General features: G+C 38.2%; 4 protein-coding genes and 2 non-coding genes across 6 annotated transcripts; all 6 read left to right on the top strand.

The window, feature by feature from the left end:
* Window positions 1-5,807: 5,807 nt before the first annotated feature.
* On the top strand, window positions 5,808-9,180 carry LOC101307307 (serine/threonine-protein kinase SAPK3-like). The gene is made up of 9 exons (XM_004300269.1): window positions 5,808-6,142; window positions 7,009-7,083; window positions 7,304-7,405; window positions 7,525-7,578; window positions 7,681-7,773; window positions 7,890-7,982; window positions 8,156-8,260; window positions 8,362-8,460; window positions 8,695-9,180. The coding sequence occupies exons 1-9, from the start codon at window positions 6,020-6,022 to the stop codon at window positions 8,962-8,964; spliced, it is 1,014 nt and encodes a 337-aa protein (XP_004300317.1). The 5' UTR covers window positions 5,808-6,019; the 3' UTR covers window positions 8,965-9,180.
* A 2,468-nt stretch (window positions 9,181-11,648) lies between these two features.
* TRNAG-UCC lies at window positions 11,649-11,720 on the top strand. Its single transcript has one exon. It is a non-coding gene; the product is annotated as a tRNA-Gly (tRNA).
* Window positions 11,721-12,779: 1,059 nt separating this feature from the next.
* LOC101307592 lies at window positions 12,780-16,755 on the top strand. The gene is made up of 5 exons (XM_004300270.1): window positions 12,780-13,370; window positions 13,756-13,854; window positions 14,656-14,700; window positions 15,441-15,578; window positions 16,083-16,755. Exons 1-5 carry the CDS (start codon window positions 12,987-12,989, stop codon window positions 16,437-16,439), a joined length of 1,023 nt encoding a protein of 340 aa, XP_004300318.1. The 5' UTR covers window positions 12,780-12,986; the 3' UTR covers window positions 16,440-16,755.
* Window positions 16,756-17,404: 649 nt separating this feature from the next.
* On the top strand, window positions 17,405-22,214 carry LOC101307891 (DNA repair endonuclease UVH1-like). Its single transcript, XM_004300271.1, is given in 11 exon segments — window positions 17,405-17,687; window positions 17,690-18,126; window positions 18,444-18,585; window positions 18,679-18,755; window positions 18,972-19,136; window positions 19,445-19,810; window positions 20,072-20,425; window positions 20,932-21,039; window positions 21,121-21,381; window positions 21,499-21,722; window positions 21,836-22,214. Coding segments are annotated over 11 exon segments (2,628 nt in total). The 3' UTR covers window positions 22,047-22,214.
* A 586-nt stretch (window positions 22,215-22,800) lies between these two features.
* On the top strand, window positions 22,801-26,074 carry LOC101308181 (phospho-2-dehydro-3-deoxyheptonate aldolase 2, chloroplastic-like). Its single transcript, XM_004300272.1, has 5 exons — window positions 22,801-23,313; window positions 24,001-24,278; window positions 24,742-25,018; window positions 25,219-25,464; window positions 25,577-26,074. The coding sequence occupies exons 1-5, from the start codon at window positions 22,855-22,857 to the stop codon at window positions 25,856-25,858; spliced, it is 1,542 nt and encodes a 513-aa protein (XP_004300320.1). The 5' UTR covers window positions 22,801-22,854; the 3' UTR covers window positions 25,859-26,074.
* A 116-nt stretch (window positions 26,075-26,190) lies between these two features.
* TRNAW-CCA lies at window positions 26,191-26,262 on the top strand. The gene has a single exon. It is a non-coding gene; the product is annotated as a tRNA-Trp (tRNA).
* The last annotated feature ends 10 nt before the right edge of the window (window positions 26,263-26,272 follow it).

The following is a 26,272-nucleotide window of genomic DNA, read 5'->3' on the forward strand; positions in this document are numbered from 1 at the left end:
CACTACTCTCTCTCTCTCTCTCTCTCTCTCTCTCTCGCTCAAACTAATTTATAGGAGTGATGCTTATGTGACTTGTTTTCACAGCATTTATATCCACCCATTTCTTATAACCACCAAATATATCTACCAGCCTTAGGATAATCATATCTTTATCAGCAGGATTAACTGTGATGAAGTCCCCAACTAGAAAGAAATACAAGCAAAAATGGTCCTCAACCCTAAGAACAGAGGGAGCACCAGTGATTGAATTGTATTTCATGCACATGATTGAAAATTTCTCAGAGTCAGATGGTAGATGATTGAAATAACATTCAAGAAACAAACCAATGCAGATGATTGAATTTCAAATAACATTCAATGTTATCTGGCCTTTCCATCTCAAATAACATTCAAGAAACATGTACCAATGCAGATGATTGAACATGTTTATTGGCCTTCACAAACCAATGCAGATGATTGAACATGTTTATTGAATGTTATTTGAATGGAAAGGCCAGAGCTAATTCACAATCCAATGCAGATGATTGAAAATTTCTCTATAGATTAACATATTCTGACAAAGGCAACAATATAATCCGACAACAGCAGATGAATTCCATTGATTCTATCAAGGAGTCTTAAGTTTGTGAAATGGCAAAAAATGCAGATGATTGAATTTAGAGCTGTGCGAAATCAGTGAAAAGGTTTAGAGCTTCACAAGCCAATGCAGATGATTGAAAATTTCTCTATAGAGCAAACATCTATTAGCATATTCAGACAAAGGCAACAATATAATCTGACAAAAGCAGATGAATTCCATTGATTCTAGCAAAGAGCCTTGATCAAGTTTGTGAAGCCAAGACTCACAAAATGCAGATGATTGAATATAGAGCTGTGTGAAATCAATGAAAAGGTTCAAAGCTTCACAAACCAATGCAGATGATTGAAAATTTTTCTATAGAGCAAAAATCAATTAACATATTCAGACAAAGGCAACAATATAATCCAACAAAACGCAACAATATAATCCGGCAAAACGCAATAATCTGAGCAGTCAATGAGTTTGTTGGAAGTTTGGAACCTCATCAAGTTGGGAAAAAAAATCACTTGAGGACCAACATTTCAGGGGCAACCTTTCCAAGGGACCAACGAGGACTAATCTTTTCGGACACACTGCTTTAGAATAACAAATCCTCTCAAATTCTAGCACGAAATACAAGCAAAAATGGTTCCTCAACCCCAAGAAAAGAGGGAGCACCAGTGATTGAATTGTATTTCGTGCATATTACACTAGATCTAGCAAAGATCCTTAAGTTTGTCAAGCCAGGACTCACAAAATGCAGATGATTGAATTAGAGTTGTGCGAAATCAATGAAAAGGTTCAGAGCTTTACAAACCAATGCAGATAATTGAAAAATTCTCTATAGAGCAAAAATCAATTAACATATTCAGACAAAGGCAACAATATATAATCCAACAAAAGGCAATATAATCCGACAAAAGGCAACAATATAATCTGACAAAAGGCAACAATCTGAGTAGTCAATGAATTTGTTGGAACCTCATCAAGTTGGGAAAAAAAATCACTTGAGGACCAACATTTCAGGGGCAACCTTTCCAAGGGACCAACGGGGACTAGTCTTTTCGAGTACATTGTTTTAAAATAACAAATCCTCTCAAATTCTAGCACGAAATACAAACAAAAATGGTTCCTCAACCCCAAGAAACGAGGGAGCACCAGTGATTGAATTGTATGACGTGCATATTACACTAGATCTAGCACAGATCATTAAGCAGATGATTGAATTTAGAGCTGTGCAAAATCAGTGAAAAGTTTCAGAGCTTCACAAACCAATGCAGATGATTGAAAAATTCTCTATAGAGCAAAAATCAATTAACATATTCAGACAAAGGCAACAATATAATCCGATAAAAGGCAACAATATAGTCCGACAAAAGAGATATAATCCGATAAAAGGCAACATTCTGAGCGGTTAACGAATTTGTTGGAACCTCATCAAGTTGGGCAAAAAATCACTTGAGGACCAACATGTTTTCGGGGGCAACCTTTTCGAGGGACCAACAGGGACTAATCTTTTCGGGCAAGAATCACAAGTTCTCTCAAATTCCGGCATGAAACACAAGCAAAAATGGTTCCTCGACCCCAATAATAGAGGGAGCACCAATGATTGACTTGTAATTTCGTCATACTACTTGAAGGCTCTAACCGGACCACATGGAATATAGATCTGAAATTGAATTGAAGCAAAAAAACTGTGTCAAAGCCTAGATAGATATGAAATCGAAAACAAGCATAGATCAGATCAATTGAATTGACAACGGCGAATGAAATTGAATCAAAACGAATTGAACAATCTTACCTTGCGGTGCGCGAATCGAAACCCATCTCACTCTCTCTCTCTCTGGACTAAACGAGAACCACCCCAAACTTTAGAGAGAGAAATTCGAAATTTGAAATTCGAAACCGAATGAGAGAGAGAGAGAGAGAGAGAGAAGAATGAGAGCAGAACCAAAAGCTGTCATATAACGTTCGCCTTCTTGTGTTCAAATCCTGTGCATCCCAAAATCCGTCTACTCCCTTCTGTCCCGGAATCATATTTTGACACATGTCTCGCTACTTGACACTTGACAGATTAAGAGGGTAATTTTGTCTTCATGAGAAACATTAAAACTTGGACACTTGGCCATCAAAACCCCAGCGTGCCCTCTACTCTTCATCACAATCCAGTACCCAAAAATATCTCAGCGACTCAGCCAATAAGTTTATATAATCACTTGAGCTAGGTTTTGCTCTCTCTCTATTCTAGCTAACTGGCATGGTTAATTACCTAGCTTCTATATAGCAGCTGCTAGGTATGCATCTAAACAGCTTTGATCAAGTCCGTCTTGTACTTTATACATTGCTATTTTGGGTTTAGCCAATTATTGAGATAAAAAAATAAAAATAAAAAAACCATGGATATATGTCGTTTTACCTGTGTAGCTAGCCAATTAAGATGACATCTATTGGATAGAAAATGATTTATGTTGCTTTCCAAAGCTTGCAAACGTAAGACTGGAAATAAATAAAAATTAAAGATAAACTGATAAAGAGCATGAGTAGTCTGTAACTCGATCAAACTAGAAAAAACAAGAGGAGACCAATAGCTTGTTAGTCTATGGACCAGAAGACTAAATCGAGGTCTTACATCCAAGTATAACAATTCAACAATACCAACATACACACACACACACCATATCCACTATCTTTTTTTTGAAGAAAAGCGGGGTTTGGAACCCAGTTATACTAGGAGGCTCATCCCCACGCCCACATTATTATTGATAATATTTTGCTCTATCAGGGGGGACATAATACACCATATCCACTATCTATTCTTGCTAACATTAGTGTCACCATCACCACCGGCAACCATGACATAGTGGGGATCGCTAAATCGAAACGCTAATGTCCGACTAACTGATGTCCATCATATCCTAGTACACAAATCATATGGATCCATGTTACCTAAACCATCCGAAATAGACAATCCTTTTATAATTTTTTTTTGAAACAAGGGTGGGTTTAAAACCTGTTGTATTAGTAGTCGCAAGGCAGAATGGCACGGATACAGACCCTAAGGGTGATTCACATACCATTACACTGAAGCAATTCCGCTCATCGAAGATGAGCCTAGCAAACTATAATTTTTCCCCTATATAGAGATAATTTTGTATGAAAACTTTTGTTGCCAAGATGCTCAATTATGGTGCGTCAGAAGTTTTCACTATCTAGATGTAAGGAAACATTCGTAATTTGCAACAATCCTTTTATAATTAAGCTCAGTATACATATCTAAAACCCAGACATTCGTTCACTGTTGTAAGAACATACACTTAACAAGTTAACAGTCAACACTTACTTTGGCAATTCACTTTGGAAATAAACTATACTTGCTAGCTAATAAATCAATCGAAAAATTCCATTCCCTCTTCACATGCATATATTCATCATCCTTTTATCTTTCGGTGGTGCAGTTTGGAGTAAAAGATGAAAACCCAATTAGCTAGCCAATCAAGGAACTTTTCTTCCCTGGATTAAGTAAGTTGATCTTCGATTCTGTTATTGTCAAAGCCGCGTTAGATTGGATTTATGTTTGCTATGCATGCTGGGGATTTTGAAACGCAAGTTCTACCAAAAGCAATACCGTTATATATATCTGAAACTTTTGAGGGTTAATTAATCGATCTTAAGTAGCAATATCGATCATCATGCTTGTAGTGAGTGGGTGTGATCTTCCATTCCTATTTAAAGGAAGAATTAGGATAGATATCACAACTTGCAGAAGAAGGTCATCCTTTAATTAACGAAAGCTGCCTACCAACTGACATTGGGGGACCTTTCATGCATTCAAAATGAAGCAAATTGTCACATTATAAGTCCCATCGGTAAATTATAAATTTAAAATCAAATGACAAAAAGAAATATGTTGATATCATTTTCGTTTTGTTAAATTTTTTCATCGCTTAAAATTTGAAATTTTAAAACAGCCTAAATATAGTATAAATTTTAACATTGAGACTAAACAAAAAGAATTTATATTTAGAGAGTCATTGTTACTTGTTAGTGAACAAACAAAGTCAAAAGTGTAAGCAACGTACTCTTAAAAATAAAAATGAAGTAAACTGAAGAACAAAACTATCCAAATGGCACTTCCTTCTGCAGCTTGGGGTGATTGAAGCTGATTTTTTTTTTTTTTTCTCAAACCGATGACTTAGCCGTTCTATTTTATGTTATGTGTTATTTGTTATTCTTTCTCAAACCAGCATGAGTTTTATATGTAAACAGAGATTACGAGTCACCCGTTTATAATTCATCTTTTGTCATGAGCTAATGTGAAATCTCAACGTTCTAATAACCTTATTCAACTACTGCTCGGATTTATGGGTGCCAATCTTTTCAATGTGAGATTGCTCTAAGTTAGTCATACTTTGACGCTTGCTATGACAAATTTCACTTCCTCATTGTTAACTATACCTCAAACTTACAATCTTCACCTCATTCATTACACGAAGACAAAAATAAAAGTTTATCGGTAACTAAAGATTTCATGGTCTTCCAACCCTTGGTTTAACATTAAAATTTGAAACTAAGTTTTCATTTTTCTTCACACCACTCCCCCCTCCATGACTCACAAAAGATGCCAATTTCAATCTCAAGATAAATCAAGCTCCAGTGCAAAACAAAACTATCGACTTTCAGTACATCACACCTTCAACTAACTCTTAACTGTTGTAACCCCCTCTATCCAATAAAATAACCTCGTCGTCGGTTCACGTTCTCCAACACGCGGGAACGTTCCTCGTCAAACCACAAAACCCTTATTCGGCACTACCCCTCAGTCCAAGAACCAGAGACAACGACACCAATCGCCACCGCACACCTCTCCAAACGTCGGCAAACCCCCTCCCGAAATTCCCAAACTACCCTCACCCCCCCTCCCCCGGATAATCTTCTTTACACAAATATTGCAGAGGACACTTTCCCTCCAACTAACGTAACGCCCTCTGCGGGCCCCGCCACCGGCGCACGTTAGCCCACGTTCCACGCGCCACCCACACCGCCTCTGTCAGTCAGACTCAGAGTGTTAACCACTGTAGGGTTACGTGTCTTTCATTTCTCTTCAGACTTGGATTTCTTAGCAGTACGTTTATCAGGTTTTTAATATCTTCATTTTCTTACTATTAAAAAAGTTTTTGAAGACTTTTATGGTCTATAAAATGGTTAGGCTTGTTGATCTCTCTAGTAGTATATCTTGCTCTTTTTGACGCCGTGGGGTCTTGTTTACTCTACTCTACTCTTTGCTTTCAACTCAACCAATTAGCCAACCTTTGATTTCTCTCATTTTTCTAATCCGGGTCTTCTCTCTGTCTATCCCTATCTGGGTTCATCTAGATAGATTTTCTTGAATCGGGTTTCTTGTGTTTGTTTGTTTCTTTGAGATATTTTTTGGTTCGTTTTGGTTTCTGGGTTTGGATTGTAATGGAGGAGAGGTATGAGCCAATGAAGGATCTTGGGTCTGGCAACTTTGGAGTGGCGAGGCTGGTCAGGGATAAGAAGACCAGGGAGCTTGTGGCTGTGAAGTACATAGAGAGAGGCAAGAAGGTTGGTTTCTAATGTGTGCAAGTGTTTTGGTATTTGAGTGAGGATTGGAATTTCTGACTGAGTTTGGTGATGAAAAGCCTCACACTGGGTTTTGGTTTGGGATTCTGTTTCTCATTCGTTTTATCAATGATGTTGTTATGGTTTTGGATGTTAGTTAGGTGAGATTTGAGCTGAAGTTGACTCTCATTTTGATCAGAAACCCGTGTTCTGCTTTTTTTTCTTTTCTTTTCTTCTTTCTAGTTTCAGCTGCTGAATATTTAGATACGGAGAAGAGTTGGTGTGAGATTCCTTTTAGCTCTAAAAGCAGATCTTGGTTCTCAAATTTGGACCAACCAATGCTATTGTTAAAGTTCAAGTCTAAATCTTTATGCTTGTGCTGACCATGTCACTCTTTCTTTTCTGCAATATTGCTCCCAATAGCAAAGTTCATTTGTCTTTTCAGTTAATTATTGCTAAAAGTCATTACTGTTCTGAATTAATTTTGAGCAACCATAGCTATGTCAAGTTGTTTAATCATAGAGTATTAGATTTAGCTCATGGAGTATTACATTTAGCTCCTATCTGAATTTCATGTGTGTTTGATGTTTATTATCATGCAGAGTTGTCCCTCAGCTTTTGTTGCACATTAGACATGATTGTTTTTTTTTTTGGGTATCATTATGACTTCGAAGGATATGATTATATCCTTTTATTGTTGATCAAAGCCAGTTATGTTGTTAGGCTATATTTACATATGTTAAGGCCAAATTGCCTACTGCATGTCAAATCAAATATGAATCCTGTTATTCTGTTCTCGTTATCTTCCCATGTATGTATATGTAAGCTTATTATCGATATGAATGTTGTTTTGGTTTTCCGGTTTGCAGATTGATGAGAATGTTCAGAGGGAAATTATTAATCACAGATCCTTGAGGCATCCTAATATTGTCAGGTTCAAAGAGGTAATTAACTAGTATTGAGTTGATTGTGTGCGTACATGCTCTTTGGAGTGTGTATGGTGTGTTTAAGTATTCGAGCTTGTCATTTTGGTATTTTGGAATATCAGACTAATATCATGTTAAGATAACTCCAAGATAATATATCAAACTCGACGTGAGCACCAAAGAGCTTATATAAGGCAGTCTTGTGTTGCATGCTTGAAGTATAATTGTTTTACTGCAGGTCCTGTTGACTCCAAGTCATCTAGCTATTGTCATGGAATATGCAGCTGGTGGTGAACTCTTTGAGAGGATATGTAGTGCTGGTAGATTTAGTGAAGATGAGGTTAGCTTCTTCTGTTTACATGTTAGATGAAATCGTTAGGTTTTGCTGCATTAAGGAATTACTTGTTTAGAAGTTTTGATTTATGAGTATTTGTTAACTGCAATTCCTCCACACAACAGGCAAGATTTTTCTTCCAGCAGCTGATATCTGGAGTCAGCTACTGTCATTCCATGGTAATATATTTGATGCAGATACATTGTCAAATCGTTGTCTTGTTTAGTAATACTACTGCTTCTTTTAATCTTTTCTTACATTAGCCAACGATTATTCTGCAGGAAATCTGTCACAGGGATCTGAAGCTGGAAAACACACTCTTGGATGGAAGTGCGACACCACGTCTGAAAATTTGTGACTTTGGATACTCCAAGGTTTATGATTTTCTTGTTGAAATAAGACTTCATTTGGTTGATATGCAAATTTAATTTCTAACTAGTCTATTGGGGCATCTTAGTTATCTGATATACTATTATTTACTACCTTGCAGTCTGCTATTTTGCATTCGCAACCAAAATCAACTGTTGGAACACCTGCTTACATTGCTCCGGAGGTTCTGTCACGGAAGGAATATGATGGAAAGGTATCTAGTTTGTCCATATTGTTTCCTTACCAGTCTAGGAAATTCAATCATCTTAGATTAAAATTTCCAACTGTCATATGTGTTAAACAAATCTCAGTTACAGTATAATCTAAAACTCAATAAGAGATAATATCAGTTTTATTTTCTCTCTAAGTGGGTGAATACTTTGGTAGATTGCAGATGTTTGGTCCTGTGGTGTGACACTATATGTCATGTTGGTAGGAGCATATCCTTTTGAGGATCCCGAAGACCCTCGAAATTTTCGTAAGACCATTGAGGTGAGCTTCATCCAAACACTACATAGTTGGACATATATCTAAATTTCAACATGCTATACACTTGTTTCCGCTAACAATTAATATGTTAATTCCTGAAACAGAGAATTATGAGTGTCCAGTACACCATACCCGATTATGTTCGTATTTCAGCAGACTGCAAGCACCTACTGTCTCGTATTTTTGTTGCCAACCCATCTAAGGTAATTTTTCTTCCTACATACTTCTAAATTTTCCTTGTTCACTTGAGAGTTGAGACACATTATACAGGGAAATGGTCAAATGGATGAATAAGAACAATACTATAAATGTGGTGTTCAAATTGCTCTTACAGTTAAATTCGACCGTTCTAATTAGTCTGATTTCGAAACACAATCTTAACTGTCGATGGATTCTCTAGTTCTGTACTGATATTCGTATTTGTATTCTCACTACAGAGGCTCAGTCTTCCTGAGATAAAACAGCACCCTTGGTTTCTGAAAAATTTGGCAAAAGAGCTAATTGAGGTTGAGAAAAAAAGCTTTGCGGAAGTGGAACGTGACAACCCGACACAGAACATTGAAGAAATAAATAAGATCATACAAGATGCAAGGACACCAGGGGAAGGTTCCAAAGGAGTTGGCCAAGCTGTTGCAGGAGCAGGACCATCCGACTCTGATGATGTAGATTTGGACTCAGAAGTTGATCTTAGTGGTGACTTTGCTTGAAATGATATCCAGAAAATATGTCTTAGGGTTTGTTTACACATAATCAAAACCTCTGTTTTCATAAGAACAACAAAGAAAAGCTTTTTGTATGGATTTTATCACATTGTATAGTAAACTGTTATACTATACCCATCTGTACAAATAGTGGAACATATTGAACTCAGGCTTGTGTTATTATTACATCTTTGGACGATTACTGTGAAGTTTTTGAGTGTATAAGGATTTTCGAATCACAACCATAACCATCTTTTAAATTCGACTGAACATAGTGAAAAAGGTTAATTCTCATTTAGTTACTGCATATAGCTTCTGACCAGAGGTGTTTTAGGTACCAACTTACTTCTTTGGCTTGAAGTTGTTGTTTTTATCCCTTGTATTTTTCATGAGATTCACATATGTCATAAAATGAATAGGAAAATATTGACGTGAATCTCATGGGAAAGTTCAAGGGCAAAACGGAGAACAACAACTTCAAGCCAAAGAACTTATGTTGGTACCTAAAATGAATAGTACAACAAATAAAGACTAGAATCTATTCACAAAGTCCATAAACCCAAGGCATAATTGCCAATTTGCTACCATAATCCTAACTTTCATCTTGGTGTTAATTTGCTACTTTAGCTTTTATTTCAGCCAATTTGCTACTCTAGTTTTTCATAATTAGCCAATTTGCTACCATTCCATCAAATTTGCTACTTTAGGCTTTCAAGATTAACCAATTTACTTATCAAAATTTCAATATCGACCAACTTTAACCTTCAATTTTTCGAATAAATTCATGTTTGTATGAAGAAATGAACAAAATAAAATGACAAAAAGGTAGCAAGTTAGCTAATTTTGAAAACATAAGGTAGCAAATTGGCAGAAATAATAGTTAGGGTAGCAAATTGGCTAATTATAAAAAATTAAGGTAGCAAATTGGCTGAAATGAAAGTTAAGGTAGTAAATTGACACTAAGGTGAAATGTATGGTAGCAATTTGGCTAAAACGCCTAAACCCAAATACTAAACATAGGGGTGGGCATAAAAAACTGTAATCCCGAACTCGTCTCTGGTTCATCCTGAAATTTGCCGGGACAGGACATGATTTAAATCTCAAAATGTCAAGCCCGTCTGGTCCCGTTTCTATATAACGGGACGAGACACGGGACGGATAATTCAAGCCCCGTTTAGGCCCGTCCTGTTCCGACTATTTTAATGATTGATTTTTTTATTGATTAAGATGTGATTTGAGCATTTCATTTAAATGTTTTGATCTTAGCTTTTTGTTTCTTTAAGTTACTAGGTTGTCTCCAATTCAATAACAGTGATGTTTAATACTTTAATTTGTTGATTATTGTAGTCTCTCTTCTTACACCCTAGCAGTGATGACAAGTTTAGAGAAAGTAAGCAGTATAAACTCTTTTATTACACTGTGTTGTACTTGTAAATATGTTACAAGTACTTGTTAATACATAATAGAGTATAAAACACTATAAAATTATGAAACTCTTTCTTTTGCTTACAAGTTTATTTTCAACATTTTTTATCCGGAACTAGGCCCGTCCCGTCCCAACTGGGATAGGGCCCGGATGTGATGAAATCTAAAAAACGCAAAGCCCGTCCTATCTCGTCCCGATTTCAATGTCTGGAACGAACTGTGGGATTAGCTTTATCCCGTCCCATGCCCAACCCTAACTAAACATCATAAAAACCATGAACCATAGTTTCCTAGTAGCACTAAGAAAATACCATATTGAAGATGATCCACTTCAGTTCTTGACTTCTTGCCATTTGATCTTCCTTGAATTCTGATCTTCTTAATCAACAGAAAGACACCAACTCCATAGCAACACGAACACAATTACACAAAGAACTCAGTAAAAGCCTTCTATGCTATGCTGCTCTTTCTCACAGAGGCACATAATGAGACTGTTTTATCTGACATTGTATTTGGATGACGTAATTTCAATCTTCATAAAAATTTCAAAATCATGGGAATTACAATTCTATCGATTTAAATTCCATTAATTGAGAATTTAATTGTTTGGATTTCATGATGTAGAGTTTTAAAATGATAAGAATTTGTATTCAGACTAACATCAGTTAAGGGAATTGACAAATAACGCATATTTTATGAGGAATTCAAGTCAGGAATTTAAGCTCCCAAATTTCACGATTATTTTTCCATGGAAATTGCTAATTCCACGGGATAAGAATCCAAACGAGAGAAACGGTCCTAAGAAATTAAGAATTCCTTATTTTTAATTAAATTCTCAATAAATTGCGCAGCTAGCATAGGGATTTTAGTTTGATATGTATAGAGACCTGGAAACTCATCTTGTGCTCATCCCATAAGGTGATAAGTTTCCAACTCGTATTGAGAGACATTCCTCAATAGGTCACTGCATAGAGTTTAACAATTGTATTTCGAATGATTTAATCCGAGATAAAATCATAGCTATATCATTTAGGCTTTTAGATAATGCAGAGTCCAATTTGTTTCCAACATGGTGGGTAAGTACATACAAGAAATCGAAGAAAAGAAGAAGATAAGACTCTTTTGATCTGTACATTACTACATTATAATGCAGACATGCATCTGTTGATATTACTCTAGTCTATCTAAGTATCTAGATAGTAGATACTCTCAGTGCATCTGGGTAGTATGAACAAGAATGGTAATCGGATGAAAATGTATCAATAGCGTCTGTAGTCCAACGGTTAGGATAATTGCCTTCCAAGCAATAGACCCGGGTTCGACTCCCGGCAGACGCAATTGTTGTTTTTATTTTTGGCTCGGTGGTTTCACTTCAGACATTTCATTGTCTCAACCTTTTTTGTGCAAACTAGAGCTGTTTTGCAAATTAGTTGTGCAAACTAGAGCTGTTTTGCAAATTAGTTGTGTTTAGCCAAACTTAGTCCAAAACAGAGGCTCATGGAAAAGACTCAAAAGAGAGATAGATGGACACAATAATTTTGATAACTCGGTCCCATTTCTACCTAACTACCTAAGCAACTATGCAGATGAATGGACATTTCAATTCCCTCCTTGTTTGAACACCAGGTTTGGTTTAGTCTAATTGATTGCCATTGAATTAGAGTTTGGTACACATTACTGTGATAAATTATTGAACTAAGTCTAGGTCATGCACTCATGTTCTCTATACCAAGTCATACCAAAAGTATAAATGTTGTGTATTTGAAATTTGGGTTTATAAATACATCATCGAGTACTGTATAATCTCTGAAAGTCTTTTGGTGGTTGATCTTGTGTTACTGCATGCAAACACACTTGTTAATCTTGTTAATTAGCTTCCATGAGTTTACTTCTCAGTAAATTGTAACTTGGTCCTATTGTAAGACACAGCACAATGGATGTTCCTTGAGCAAATAACAGTGCATGTGAGACTAAAACCAGATATCGATCTTGGTACCCACTACCCAAAAGTTGGAACCGAAATGGGAGATGACAAGTCTGGAAACACGAGGGGGTGCTAGCTTGAGTGATTTCGAAGCAAGTTCTTTTGAACTAATTTCAAGGTTCTATATCAAATATGGCAAATAATGCAAATTTTGATCAAAAACATTTGTTTATCTATGTATATGTTTTAGTTCATAACAAAGAAAATTCGAGACGTCAACCAATATTTCTATTATCGTATATCTTTTAACTGTGTTTCGAGTCATTCAAATTATTGTTTGGTGAAACATCCGACGTACTTTATTGCTAAAATGAAAATTTGTTGGATACTTTTTGAATTCCTAGATAAACGAGGTTGTTAGAAACGAAATATTTAAGTAATACATGTATCAGCTACGTCTGGTCTGTAAATTACGAACCAAACAACTTGCTGTACATATAAAATGACAGGGATCACTGACTCAGTTGCTGCTTACCAATTCCCTCTCTCACACTCCATGATCAATCTTTTGTCAAAGGTCAACGCCCAAATTCCTTCTTCCCACCCCAAATTTGCTTCACCATCACTCCACAGATCCTAAATCCCTTTCTGGGTCTCCTTCTCCCCCACAAAATCTCAAATGGGTCGGAGGCAGAGCGACCCAGAAGCCACCCTTTGCTCAACTCCCGTCCTCTTCTTGGTGGGTCTCTTCTCCTGTTCTCTGGTCTACGCTTTCCTCTCTGTGGTGCTTAAACCCAATGCGCCCTCCTCGTTTTCGGAGATGGAGTCATTAGCAATGGTGGAGCAGAGTAAGGTGGAGAGTGATGGAGGGTGTTGCAGAGGGATTGAGAATTTGGAGCTGTGGGGTGCTGCTGTGAAGTGGGGCTCAGAGTTTAAGTTCAATTCTTCAGAGGAGTGTTGTCAGGCTTGTAAGGGGATGTGTAGTGGGACTGATGGGCCTTGTTTGTGTGATAGTTGGGTCTTCTGTGGGAATAGGGAGGCTTGTGGCTCTAAATTTGGTGAGGTGAGTTGATTCAGAGCTTGCTGGCTTTGTTGAGTTGATTAAAGTTTTATGCTTTTTGGTGTTTCTGAGTTTGTGCATGAATGTTTGGGTAGCCTATATGTAATTTTGGGTATGGTTAGAAATATTACTGTATGAAGGTGATTTTGAAAGTGAGGTTGACTTGGATGGTGTTATGAAATCCTGTTACTCTTAAGCTATGCATTTGATTGTGTTTAGGCATTTGTGTGTAAATTGAGAGATAGAATGGAGAGTATTGTTTTTGAAGTCTGCATTTTCAATTCAAATGAAGCAGGGAAAAAGTAGTTTTTGGGTTTTCTGGTCTTTGGTATTATTCTATATGTAGAAGTGGAGAAGGTTCTTATTTGTGTTAACTTTGTCAATTCAGTGCTGGTTGAAGAAACAGAAGGATACATTGTCCCCTGAGCGCCAGGAAAAAGGGGAGACAGTTAGTTGGACATCTGGAATCATCTTTGGGAGAGGAGAGGTAATGGAACTTTGTTGACTCATTAGATTGGGAACAGAATGATGCTTTGTTGCGTATCAACTCAGTTTTCTGTTACTTCCAGTATTTTCATTTTTGGTACAGGTTTGTAGTTTCTTAGCCATTGCAATTGTGATAATGTTGTTTTCAGTTTTGAGTATAATCAACAGTGGTGCTCTCTTTAATTTTCTTCCCTTATCATTGTCCATTTTATAAGCCAATGGTGATAAGAAATGTTGCTTGAAAGATTTAAACACAGATGGGTAGACCATAAAGGGTTGCACATAAACAGAGCGATTGTTTATTACTTTTTATTTGTTATCGGCGCTGAAGATCTATCTTGTTTTTAATAAGAAACCTCTGAGTTCACAAGATAAATAACCATTAGGTAAACTGAAATAAAATTCAACGTGGGGTCACCCTGCAAGACTAGGCTATGAACCAGGGTAAGCAACCTTGTTCTGTGTCGTTTTCTTTACCTCCTGAGCATGGGGCATGAAATATGAATTACAGGATTAGATCAGGGTGTTGTTCCTCCTGCAAAATTGCAATTAGGGTCTATCTTCAAATTCATAACATATACTATCATTAGATTCAATGGCACCATAGGTAAGGTTCCTAGTACCTTTCCTAATACAATTTACTGGCTTTTGTCAATTACGTAATCTTGGTCTTTAAATCACTTTTACTATTGTGCCATTGTCTAATCTAGGACCAGTCATATCTTACATATCGCGCTTATTCTGTACTATAACAAGTTGTATTGTCAACTTAACTTGGCTTTCCCATCGTTTCTCTTTTCAGGGCATTGTTGGCTTGGAAACACCATATGGAACTCTACATATAAAAGTAAGTGTTGATGCCCTCAGAAATTTGAACTATTTTTCAATTTTTTTCCTTTTATAGAACAATTATACACAGAGTAAAGCTACCTTTTAACTGTTTGCAAAAACACAAACACTTAGGTCCAGATAATGATTTTAAACACACAAGTGAGAGTGCTACTTCTGGAGTTGATCTTTTGCATACATAAACTAATGCTCATACAAAATAGTTTAGAGCCGTTGCTTGATTAAATAGGCGTTGCGTGAAAGTGTCGTATGTGCATGGAACCTGATCCTGAGTGTGTCTCTTACCTCTTGTTTCCGTCACTATTGCATAACAGCATGAGAGAGCCTTACTCAAGATTGGTAATCTTCCTTCACAAGTTAACAAATATTTTTGAGAACTAAAATCTTAGGCTTTAAATTAGGTAAGTCTATTCAAATTTTTTGATAGTCATACATTAGTTGTAACGAGCTTCTGATCTGTTCAGACTTTGTTGTTTCATGATTGATAAAGGCTGTACGAGTCTTTGCAATGCAAAAGTATAAATGAATTTTGTTTCTGAAATAATGAATCAAAAAAAGATAAAATTTTTGTTTCACAAATAGGAGAGATGTTCAGTTCCCATAATGCTTTTTATTATTTCATTTTTTTAAACAAGTCTCTTATTTCCGTTTTTCAGATATAAAGGTTTATATGATTTCTTTGATTTAATGCCACATACTAACAGTTTCTAGTTATTCAAATAATACTCATTTGTGCAGCTTCTCCCCGACTGTGCCCCTCATTCTGTGGCCTACATTCTTGAGTTGTTGCCATTGCGTCATTGTGCCGGCTGCCAATTCTATCGTGCAGAGAGTCGTGGGGGATCATGGGACTCGGAGGGAAACCACATAAAAGATGTAAGACTTCATTAAAAGTGCATTTATTTGTCTAAAGCTGATTATTTTGCATGCAACGGATCAACATGGAGCAATTCCTATGCTTTTGGCATTTTGGTATATTGATGTGTCACATTGCATATCTAAATCTGTGCTTATTGTGGGAGTAGCTTAACTAAACTTTGCAATTTGAAGATCCAAAAAAAAAAAAACTAGCTAAAGCCCAGGAGAAGGAGAATAAATTTAATGGGAATTTCTCTGTAATTATTCTGGATGTGTTTTCTTGTTTTCCTTCTACAAATCACAGAAAAGAAAACTCATTCTTGTGATAGTACGTATATTAGTTCTGTCATAGGAGTAATTGGATGAAAGTGTTCCTTTGAACTAATTTGTAATTACGGCAAACCAACTTCTATCACAGCCTCAGCTCGAATCCAAGTAATCTGATGAATACATCGACTGTTATAAACACTTCTGTGTACTAGGGTGTTCACTAAAACTAACATTCTTCTCTTAATCTCCCAGGCTTCTTTCGGTCCTCCTTTTGCACTGGTTCAGGGAACACTGGAAGCCCAAGGAGCCACATTCAAGGAGCTTCCAACTGAATTTTGCCCAACCTTAAAAAGGGGTTCGGTAGCATGGATTGGCTCTGGTCCCGAATTTTTCATAAGCCTAGCAAACCATGAGGAATGGAAAAAAGAATACACCGTCTTTGCTTCTGTTCTCCCAGAAGACATGCACATCGCTGAGACAATTGCTCAGCTTCCCACCACCGCTAATGTTTGGAACAACATCAATGTGTCTGTGTTGGAGAAGCCTGTTCCGTTGATGTTGCGCAGAATCAAGACAAGCCATGGAGAACTCACCACAAACGCAAAATAAGATTAGAAGAGCCTATACAATACTGGTATGCATACAATGAGATTCGATCCGTCTATCTGGTTTTCTCTCCGTATTCTGACTTAAGCTTGCATTGCTTTCTCGGAGTGATGACTGACCTAGATGGGACTTACAGAAAGTTTTTGTGTTTTCATGTAACAAACTACATTCATGTATCAGAGCAAAAACCAAGCAGGGAATAGTAACAAACTGTTTCTGAAGCGTTTTTATGTACCAAACTTCATTCATGTATCAGATTAAATACAAAGCAAAGGATTAATTAACCCAGTTGATCATATTGAAGTATTGAACGGTTCTGTTTATGTAGCATTATTATAAGATCAAGAAGCCAAACTTATGTTTGCGTTTTTTCTGCTACTTCTGTTTTGCAGATGAAAACTAACCACCAATTGAGTAGCTACATGCTGAAATCAAATTCCTGAAGTAACTCCTTGGCTTGAAATCCTCCATTAACATGGCAAGAAATTATCTAGTTTTTCTTTTTGTAGCAGAATGTATAGATTGCAAAATGTGGCAATATTACTAACAAATTCACCCGACTCAAAAAGTGAACCTCCAACACACAATATACACCTGACCTCGAACAACAATGAACAATTTAGAGAGTACCTACCCAATCTTCTTTCTGATCTAGAGTGTGATTTCATTATGTTAACAAGTTAATAATACACCCACTTACTTAATATTCAAACCAAGATTCACGAGAACATCATAGCAAAAGCCAGACTAGTACCATGCCCCAAACACACAAACCGAACATAAATCTCAAACATACTAGCTATAAACCGGTGGGAGTTGAAACTCAAACTCTAGATATGGATTTATCGGCTACAAACTCAAACTCAAAAAAATCAGAAATTATTAAAAAAGAAAAAAAAAAAAAGGCGCGATGGGGAGTTGTGTTATAAGAGCGGCGGATACAAACTCTTGTCCCAAACCCTTCCAAAATGGTCCAATTTCACGAGCACATAATCGCCGACCTCCTCGAAAACCCACCCAACGGCTCCGGCCTGGTGATCCTCTCCTCCGGCCTCTCCCTTCCCAAACTCATCGCCTCCCTTCTCCTCCTCCACACTCCCTCCCAAGGCACCCTCCTCGTCCTCTCCTCCTCCTCCTCCTTCAAATCCCAACTCCTCCACCACTTCCACCCCAACCCCATCTCCGAAATCACCGCCGACCTCCCCGCCCCCCACCGCGCCTCCCTCTACTCCTCCGGCCGCCCCTTCTTCATCACCCCCGCATCCTCATCGTCGATCTCCTCACCTCCCGCCTCCCCTCCTCCCTCATCGCCGGCCTCCTCCTCCCCGCCGCCCACTCCCTCTCCGAAACCTCCACCGAGGCCTTCATCGTCCGCATCTTCCGCTCCCTCAACACCACCGCCTTCGTCCGCGCCTTCTCCGACAAGCCCCACGCCATGGTCTCCGGCTTCGCCAAGGCCGAGCGGACCTTGAAGTGCCTCTTCCTCAGGAAGCTCCATCTCTGGCCGAGGTTCCACGTGGGAGTCTCCGCCGAGCTGGAGAGCCACGCGCCGGAGGTGGTGGATATTAGGGTTCCGATGACGAAGCACATGCTGGGGATCCAGAAGGCTATTATTGAGGTCATGGATGCTTGCTTGAAGGAGATGAGGAAGACGAACAAAGTCGATGTGGAGGATCTGACGGTGGAGAATGGGCTGTTTAAGTCGTTTGATGAGATTGTTAGGCGGCAGTTGGATCCCATTTGGCATACATTGGGGAAGAAGACCAAGCAGCTTGTTTCGGATTTGAAGACTCTTCGGAAGCTCTTGGATTACCTTGTTAGGTACCACTCCTTTTCGGCATTTGGTTTTGCGAGTTAAGTGTTTAACTAGGATTTGCAAATGTAGTTTGTTGTGGTGATTGATTTTGGAATGTTGTTGTTTGGGGTAGATACGATGCGGTGACTTATTTGAAGTACTTGGATACACTGAGAGTGTCAGAGAGTTTCCGGTCCGTCTGGATATTTGCAGAGTCGAGTTATAAGATATTTGAGTATGCAAAGAAAAGGGTTTATCGTTTTGTGACATCCAGTGGGGTGAATGTGAGTGAGCAGAGTAAGAGTTCGAAAGGCAAGAAGAGGAAACTGAAGGGGGATGATGATAAAGAGCAAGGTAAGCCGAATTATCAATTCTGTTTTGTTATTCTTTTTAAAAATATCACGTTTTCAGTTTTGTTGAAAACTTTGGTTTTATTTTCATACGTAGATGTTGGTGGCACTTCAACGACCAGTGTAGTTCTGGATGAAGTTTTAGAGGAGGCACCAAAGTGGAAGGTCTTACGTGTGAGTGAGTGACTTACCATTTCTATGTGGCCATATTGATCTTAGTTCTTTTATATGACAACCTGGTGGACCACTTTACCATACAATCCTAATTCTGCTTCTGTCAGTTGTTTCATTTGCTTCTTTCATTTCAGTCCGAGTAACTAGATGAAAATACTGAAGCTGGTAGATTCAAGACAATTATTTATACGATTTCTTGTGTTCATGTAACTGCAGGAGGTTCTAGAAGAAATAGAAGAAGAAAGACAAAAACATGCTTCATCAAGAGAAGATCATCTGGTTGAAGATAATGTAGAAGGTAGTGACATTATTCTAGTGGCATGTAAAGATGAACGATCATGCATGCAGCTTGAGGATCTCATCAATAATGGTCCACAAAAGGTTTGTTACTTTCATTCAATTGTTTAGTTCATTTTTGTATCATTGCATCTTCACTGTTCAGTTAAATTGAATATAGAAAAGTTGCCTTGTGGTGTTGTCCAACAACTCTGCTGGTTCAGTTAGTTTTGTTATTCTCCTAACTTGACGAGTTCTTGATGAAAAATGGGTGCAAAGATGGAGAGAAAGGAAATGATATGCTACGGTGGTCCTCAGTTGATTTATAAAATGTTGGATCTAAATTTTCAATTCCATTGTATAATCTTGTAGAAAGATTACGATCCAATTATTTATTCATTTTGTTTGTTTAGGTAATGCGGGAAGAATGGGAAAATTACTTGTTGGGCAAGGGAGAACTGCGTGACTTGCATACACGTTTTAAAAAGAAACCAAAGAAAGCCAAAGGTTTTGGGATTCTTGATGGAGTTGTTCATACGACTGCCCCCCAGAGTACAGAAGCTAGCAGCATAAACAAGCAGGAACATGATGCTCTTTTGGCTGCAGCATCTGCGATTAATAATCGAGCTAAAAAAGAAGATGCTATTGGAGATGATCCCCAGCGTATTGTCAGTGGCCGAGGACATGGAAAGGGAAAGGGAAAAGAGGTTCCAGCGAAGTCTCCACTGAATGCAGAAGCTAGCGGTGTAGACAAGCAGGAACCTGCCTCTGGATCAGAAGTTAGAAATCAAACTAGAAAAGATACTGTTGTTGGAGATGATCCTCAACTTCTTGTTGGGAAAGGGCGTGGAAAGGGAAAAGGAAAAGTACAGAACAGAAAAGGCCCAGCTAGTGTTAAGTCTTTGAGGAATAAAGTTGGAAGTGATGATAAAAAGGAAGAAACAATTGATACACTAGTTATTTCTGATTCAGAAAATGAAGGTCAAGCAGATAAAATTCATCAGGTGGTGACAGCTGATTCCAATGATGATGCGTTACAGGGTGACCCTGTAGGTGAAGGGTTTTTGAGGAAGCATACTGAACAGCTTCATTCTACCGCATTGAAAATTGCTAAGCCACTACCTCCAGTGCACTTTTATGCTCTTGAAAGTGGTCAACCTATACTTGACATTTTGAGACCCTCTACTATTGTTGTTTACCACCCAGATATGACTTTTGTCAGGGAAATTGAAGTCTATAAAGCTGAGAATCCCTCAAAGAAGTTGAAAGTATATTTTCTTTTCTATGAAGATTCTTCTGAGGGTCAAAAGTTTGAGGCAAGCATTAGAAGGGAAAATGGAGCCTTTGAATCTTTGATTAGGCAGAAGTCACTGATGATGATACCAGTTGATCAGGTGTGATTAATTTCCCTATAAAATTTTCTCTGGAACTGTCTGTTGCAGATGTACTTGGTATTTATATTGTCATTATTTGTCTTGTTCTTATTTGTCACCCTATGGCATTCTATGCGAAATGTTAACTACAGGTTAATTAATATGTCTCTGAATTTCTGATTGATTGTACTGGAAAAAAAAATTTAATTTCATTCTCTCTCTCTCTCCACACACACACACACACACACACCACACACACAATATCTTGATCATTTTATGAATCCTGTGTATTAACATTTGCGATGTCTTTTTTATTCATCTCATTGAAATAATTTGAAATACATTCTACTGGATTAAGCAAGTGCTTTTTATAACTGATTTTTCAAGGAACATATTATGTTTTGATCATTTTATGAATCCTGTGTATTAACATTTGCGATGTCTTTTTTATTCTTCTGCATATAGATGTTTATTTTTAGTACATAAATTAATATATTTTTGCTGGTGTTGCCCTGATATCACATTAGGATGGAAACTGCATGGGATCAAGTTCTTCTCTAGAACCTGAGGTGTCATCCCAAAACTCCATAACTAGAAAAGCGGGGGGAAGACGGGAGGTTGAGAAACAAATGCAGGTGCAGTATCTTGACCTTGCTATACTTTGTATTCTCTTTCTAGCAGCCTTGTGTTTTTTTTGACAACTCTCACCATTTCAGGTCATAGTGGACATGAGGGAGTTCATGAGCAGCCTTCCAAATGTTCTCCACCAGAAGGGCATGCGCATAATACCTGTGACCTTGGAAGTTGGAGATTATATCCTTTCTCCATTAATATGTGTGGAGAGAAAGAGTATTCAAGATCTTTTTATGAGCTTCACATCAGGCCGTCTTTATAACCAAGTAGAAACTATGGTGCGGTACTATAGAATACCTGTCCTCCTGATTGAATTTTCACAAGACAAAAGCTTCTCATTTCAGGTATTCTGAGTTAATGTCAATGCCAGATTCACTGGGTAGTGCTTAATTCTAAGATGGTTTCATATACTGGATATATATATATTTTTTTTTGATGAAGTGTTGGATGTTTTCTTGTAGTCTGCAAGTGATATTGGGGATGATGTCACACCAAATAGTATTATTTCTAAGCTGTCGTTGCTTGTTCTACATTTCCCTCGTCTACGAATCATCTGGTCTCGCAGTCTGCATGCTACTGCTGAAATCTTTGCTACTCTCAAGGCAAATCAGGATGAACCTGACGAGACAAAAGCAACTAGAGTTGGTGTACCCTCTGAAGATGGGATCATAGAAGATGACGTGAGGTAAAGTCTGCTGTATTTTGCATTGTTGAGCCAAAAAGTGCTAATAAGTAATTCCTTGAACTTCTCGGCATGCTCATGATGAGATCTAATGGCATATTATGTTCTCTACTCAGGGCTGAAAATTACAATACATCTGCCGTGGAGTTCTTGAGACGACTCCCAGGTGTGACAGATTCGAATTACAGGTCAATAATGGATGGTTGCAAGAGTTTGGCAGAACTTGCTCTGATGCCAGTGGAGAGGCTAGCCGAATTAATGGGTGGTCATAAAGCAGCTCGGACGTTGAGAGAGTTCCTTGATGCCAAGTATCCAACCCTGTTATAAAAGTTCCCTCAGACCATTGCAATTGTACGGTTAGAGCTCAGAACGTAATAAGTAGCACCATTTATCGATTGAGGAATTTTGCCTAGCATTTTCCATTGTGTCATTCATTGTAATTTATAAAATCGAACAAAGTTGCTTCGACATATGCCATTGGCAATCCATTTATTTTAAGATATTAGCACACACAATATAAATAGACATGTTAGAGCCAACACTATGTTCAATCACATTTAAAATTGACACCGTGTTGATTCATGAGTTCTTCCTATGTGCAAAACTACAAATGGAGTTTAACTTTTTTTTTTTTCTCTTTTTTTTTCGAGAATAAACAATTGGAGTTACTTTGGGCATGAGTCTTTGAGACCCGTGCACGTTTGGTATTTAGAACTATATTATACCTTCTTATTTTGATGATTTATTTGAGTATTCATAATAAAATCATCTAAGGAGGTCAAAATGAAAACTAGGTGTTACGTAAACTCATTTATTTTAGTTACCAGTAACACCGAACATAATATTAACTAAACTGGACTTCTTATTTACTATAGTCCGATGAAACACACACGCAGTTTATGTTAAAAACAATTTACTCCCTGACCAAATAAACCATCCCTCCGCAAAAACGACGTCGTCTCCTCTCTCCACCCTGGTCACGCAAGTAACGTCCCCTTCTGCCGCGTACGTTACACACATAAAAACAAAACCAGAAGGTTGAAAATCCTTCCAAAATCCAATCTTTCTTCTATCCCTCATCAGACTCTGACACACACCTCCAACAACACGCAGATATCTCCAGACACACTCAGATATGTCTCTGACAGCCGCCGCCGCCTCTCCTAATCTCACCGCCCCAAACCCCTTCCTCTCCCGTACCACCCTTTTCAAGCCTTCCCAACTCCTCACCCTCCCCAGAACTTCCAGAACATTAATCTCCGCTGTCTCCTCAACAATCTCCTCCTCCGACTGGGCCGTGGACTCATGGAAATCCAAGACGGCCCATCAGCTCCCGGTTTACCCCGACCCGGACGAGCTCCGGTCCGTGTTGACCACCCTGGAGACGTTCCCGCCAATTGTGTTTGCTGGAGAGGCCAGGCGGCTGGAGACCTTGCTGGGCAAGGCGGCTCAGGGTGAGGCCTTTTTGCTTCAGGGTGGGGATTGCGCTGAGAGCTTCAAGGAGTTTAATGCTAATAATATTAGGGATACCTTCAGAGTGTTCTTGCAGATGGCCATCACTTTGATTTATGGGGCCCAAATGCCAGTCATCAAGGTCATTTTTTACCTTTTCCTATTCAAATTACAACAGTTGAATTTTGCTGATTGCTATGTGATGTTGTTGCTGTTTTGGTTTCGAGATTGTATTAGTTTCTGAATTAATGTTTTCTTAGATTTCAAAGAGCTTTTCGATATAGAGGGCTTGTTGTTGTTGTTCTGTGTGTTCGGATAGACTGGTCATGCAGAGTTTGAATTAGAGTCTAGTTTACCAGGTGCCACGTTAGAATTTTTAAGTTTAATGAACATGACAATGTAATGATAGGAAATTTGTAGCCTGCCCTGCTGTTGAACTATTGAGGATTGGATTGCACATATCCTTGCATTCGATATGTACTGGTAATTTCTAGGAAGATGTGGAAATCCACCTTATCTCTGGCTTCTAATGATATCAAACCCTTTTGTTTGGATTATCTTTGCTTATAACTCTGCTTTAAAATCATTTCAACATACTATGGTTTCTTTTTTCTTGGTCTTGGTTTTACATGCATCATGGTTTTTTTTTTGGTATGCAATACTGCACTTCCTGCGCCTATCTCCTGTGTACTCTTTTGCAAATAGAGAAAAAAATAAAAAATAAAATCTTTAACTGTGCGTGCTTTGCAACATTGTCATTCAGTAGAGGCTCAATGATTTCAGGCACCACCTGAAAAAGTTCTTTAATAAGATTTATGTTTTATTACAGGTTGGGAGAATGGCAGGTCAATTTGCAAAGCCTAGGTCTGATAATTTTGAGACTAGAGATGGCGTGAAGCTCCCAAGTTATCGCGGAGACAATATCAATGGTGATGCTTTTGATGAGAAATCAAGAATACCAGACCCACAAAGGTTACTTAGAGCATATCTACAATCTGTTGGTACACTGAATCTCCTCAGAGCTTTTGCCACTGGTGGTTATGCTGCAATGCAGAGAGTCTCAGATTGGAATCTTGACTTCGTGGAGCATAGTGAGCAAGCAGACAGGTATCTGGTTTATACCAAAGCTCAACATTCATCTGATACTTTCATGGTTTTTCTATTGGTTTTCTTCCTTTCAGCATGCCCTCTCTGGCTATCTTGTATTATTGGCTGACACAAAAGCCTACAAGTACAAGCAGGAAATGTCTATTTCCTTAGAGTTAGTTAACACCACCATTTGTGCGGTATAATATGTTATGATGCTTATATATTGCTGCTTATGCAACAACACCACAGTTTGCTCAAGTTTTGTTCTTGCCATTTAATAAAGTTCCTCCAGTGTTATTTATTACGAATTTCATCTGATAATCAGAAACATCAAAGTTTCTACTTAGGTTGTTATGTATGTGACCAGATTTTCTATCATCATGTTCCCTAGTAGAGAAATTTTGGAGGGAAACAATTGTTAGTATACACATCGCCTAAGAGTTTATCTTGTGTTGTAATAAATTTATCTGTTTGAAAATAGGTACATGGAACTTGCACAGCGAGTGGATGAAGCTATTGGATTCCTTAGTGCTGCTGGGGTTACTCAGAACAATCCAATCATGAATACAATTGAGTTTTGGATATCTCATGAATGCCTCCATTTACCATATGAGCAGGCCTTGACTAGGGAGGATTCAACATCTGGCCTATACTATGATTGTTCTGCCCACATGCTTTGGGTAGGGGAGAGGACTCGACAATTGGATGGTGCACATATTGAATTCCTTCGTGGTGTATCCAATCCTCTTGGCATTAAGGTAAACGGGCTGTTACTTTTAGAATACAAAGAAGCAATAAAAGATTTGAATCAGTTAAACAACATAGTGATTTGATGATTCTCGTCTTGTTTTTGACATCAGTTTCTTCATTTAGTTAGTATGGAACTGTGGTTTATGAGAGGGCAAAGAATGTTCCAACATTATTTGCCTAAATTAGGTACTATATTCAAACTGTGCAGGTGAGTGATAAGATGGACCCAACTGAGCTTGTGAGACTATGTGAGATTCTTAACCCTCATAACAAACCTGGTAGACTGACAATAATTACCAGGATGGGAGCAGATAACATGCGGGTAAAGCTCCCCCATTTGATAAGAGCTGTCCGCCAGGCAGGGCTTATCGTTACATGGGTCAGTGACCCCATGCATGGGAACACAATAAAGGCTCCGTGTGGGCTGAAGACACGGCCATTTGATTCAATCAGGGTAAGTTCATGATCAATGTAACTAAAACTTTAGTCATCCTGCGTAATTTTATCACCATCTGAGTTGTTATTCTGTTTTGTTGATTATTTGATATTGATACTCTTGGTCTCAGGCTGAATTGAGGGCTTTCTTCGATGTCCATGACCAAGAGGGGAGCTATCCTGGAGGAGTGCATCTGGAAATGACTGGGCAGAATGTAACTGAGTGCATCGGAGGGTCAAAGACTGTGACTGTAAATGACTTGAACTCCCGATACCACACACATTGTGACCCCAGACTGAACGCATCGCAGTCACTTGAGTTGGCCTTTCTAATAGCAGATAGGTTGAGGAAAGACAGGTTGAAAAGATCATCTAGGACTGATTCTCAGATGAGTGGCAGTGCTTCAGTGTAATTAAGCTTCTACAATTGAGTTGTTGTTCCTTGGATTTAGGTGTCTTTATTTTGGGACTTCTAAAAAGGGTCTTGTAAGGATAATGACATTTTTGTGAACATGAATGGTTTGCGCCTTGAGCAATGAGGGTTTTATTTAGATTTCATTTTGGTTATGAATCCATAACTAGAACAGATGTATAAGAAGTCTTGAGAACCAAATAAAGGATCAATCTTATGTTGAGACTTTGAGAGTGGGATATTGGTTTCCTACACACTAGATGATGCTTTCCTTTGAAGAAAATATGGCCATTGATCGTATATATACAAATTGTGCAGATCACTCTCAGCTAAGGATCTGTGGCGCAATGGTAGCGCGTCTGACTCCAGATCAGAAGGTTGCGTGTTCGATTCACGTCAGGTTCATTGTTTTTTT

The sequence above is a fragment of the Fragaria vesca genome, linkage group LG5 (genome assembly GCF_000184155.1).
Source record: "Fragaria vesca subsp. vesca linkage group LG5, FraVesHawaii_1.0, whole genome shotgun sequence".
In the NCBI taxonomy this organism is placed as follows: Eukaryota; Viridiplantae; Streptophyta; class Magnoliopsida; order Rosales; family Rosaceae; genus Fragaria; species Fragaria vesca.

Coding starts and splice junctions, on each gene's coding strand:
- LOC101307307 (XM_004300269.1), top strand. CDS start 6,020: ATGGAGGAGAGGTATGAGCCAATGAAGGATCTTGGGTCTGGCAACTTT. Junction 7,579..7,680: donor TCAGCTACTGTCATTCCATG/GTAATATATTTG, acceptor ATTATTCTGCAG/GAAATCTGTCACAGGGATCT. Junction 8,461..8,694: donor TTGTTGCCAACCCATCTAAG/GTAATTTTTCTT, acceptor TTCTCACTACAG/AGGCTCAGTCTTCCTGAGAT.
- LOC101307592 (XM_004300270.1), top strand. CDS start 12,987: ATGGGTCGGAGGCAGAGCGACCCAGAAGCCACCCTTTGCTCAACTCCC. Junction 14,701..15,440: donor ATGGAACTCTACATATAAAA/GTAAGTGTTGAT, acceptor TCATTTGTGCAG/CTTCTCCCCGACTGTGCCCC. Junction 15,579..16,082: donor AGGGAAACCACATAAAAGAT/GTAAGACTTCAT, acceptor TTAATCTCCCAG/GCTTCTTTCGGTCCTCCTTT.
- LOC101308181 (XM_004300272.1), top strand. CDS start 22,855: ATGTCTCTGACAGCCGCCGCCGCCTCTCCTAATCTCACCGCCCCAAAC. Junction 25,019..25,218: donor CCAATCCTCTTGGCATTAAG/GTAAACGGGCTG, acceptor CAAACTGTGCAG/GTGAGTGATAAGATGGACCC. Junction 25,465..25,576: donor GGCCATTTGATTCAATCAGG/GTAAGTTCATGA, acceptor TCTTGGTCTCAG/GCTGAATTGAGGGCTTTCTT.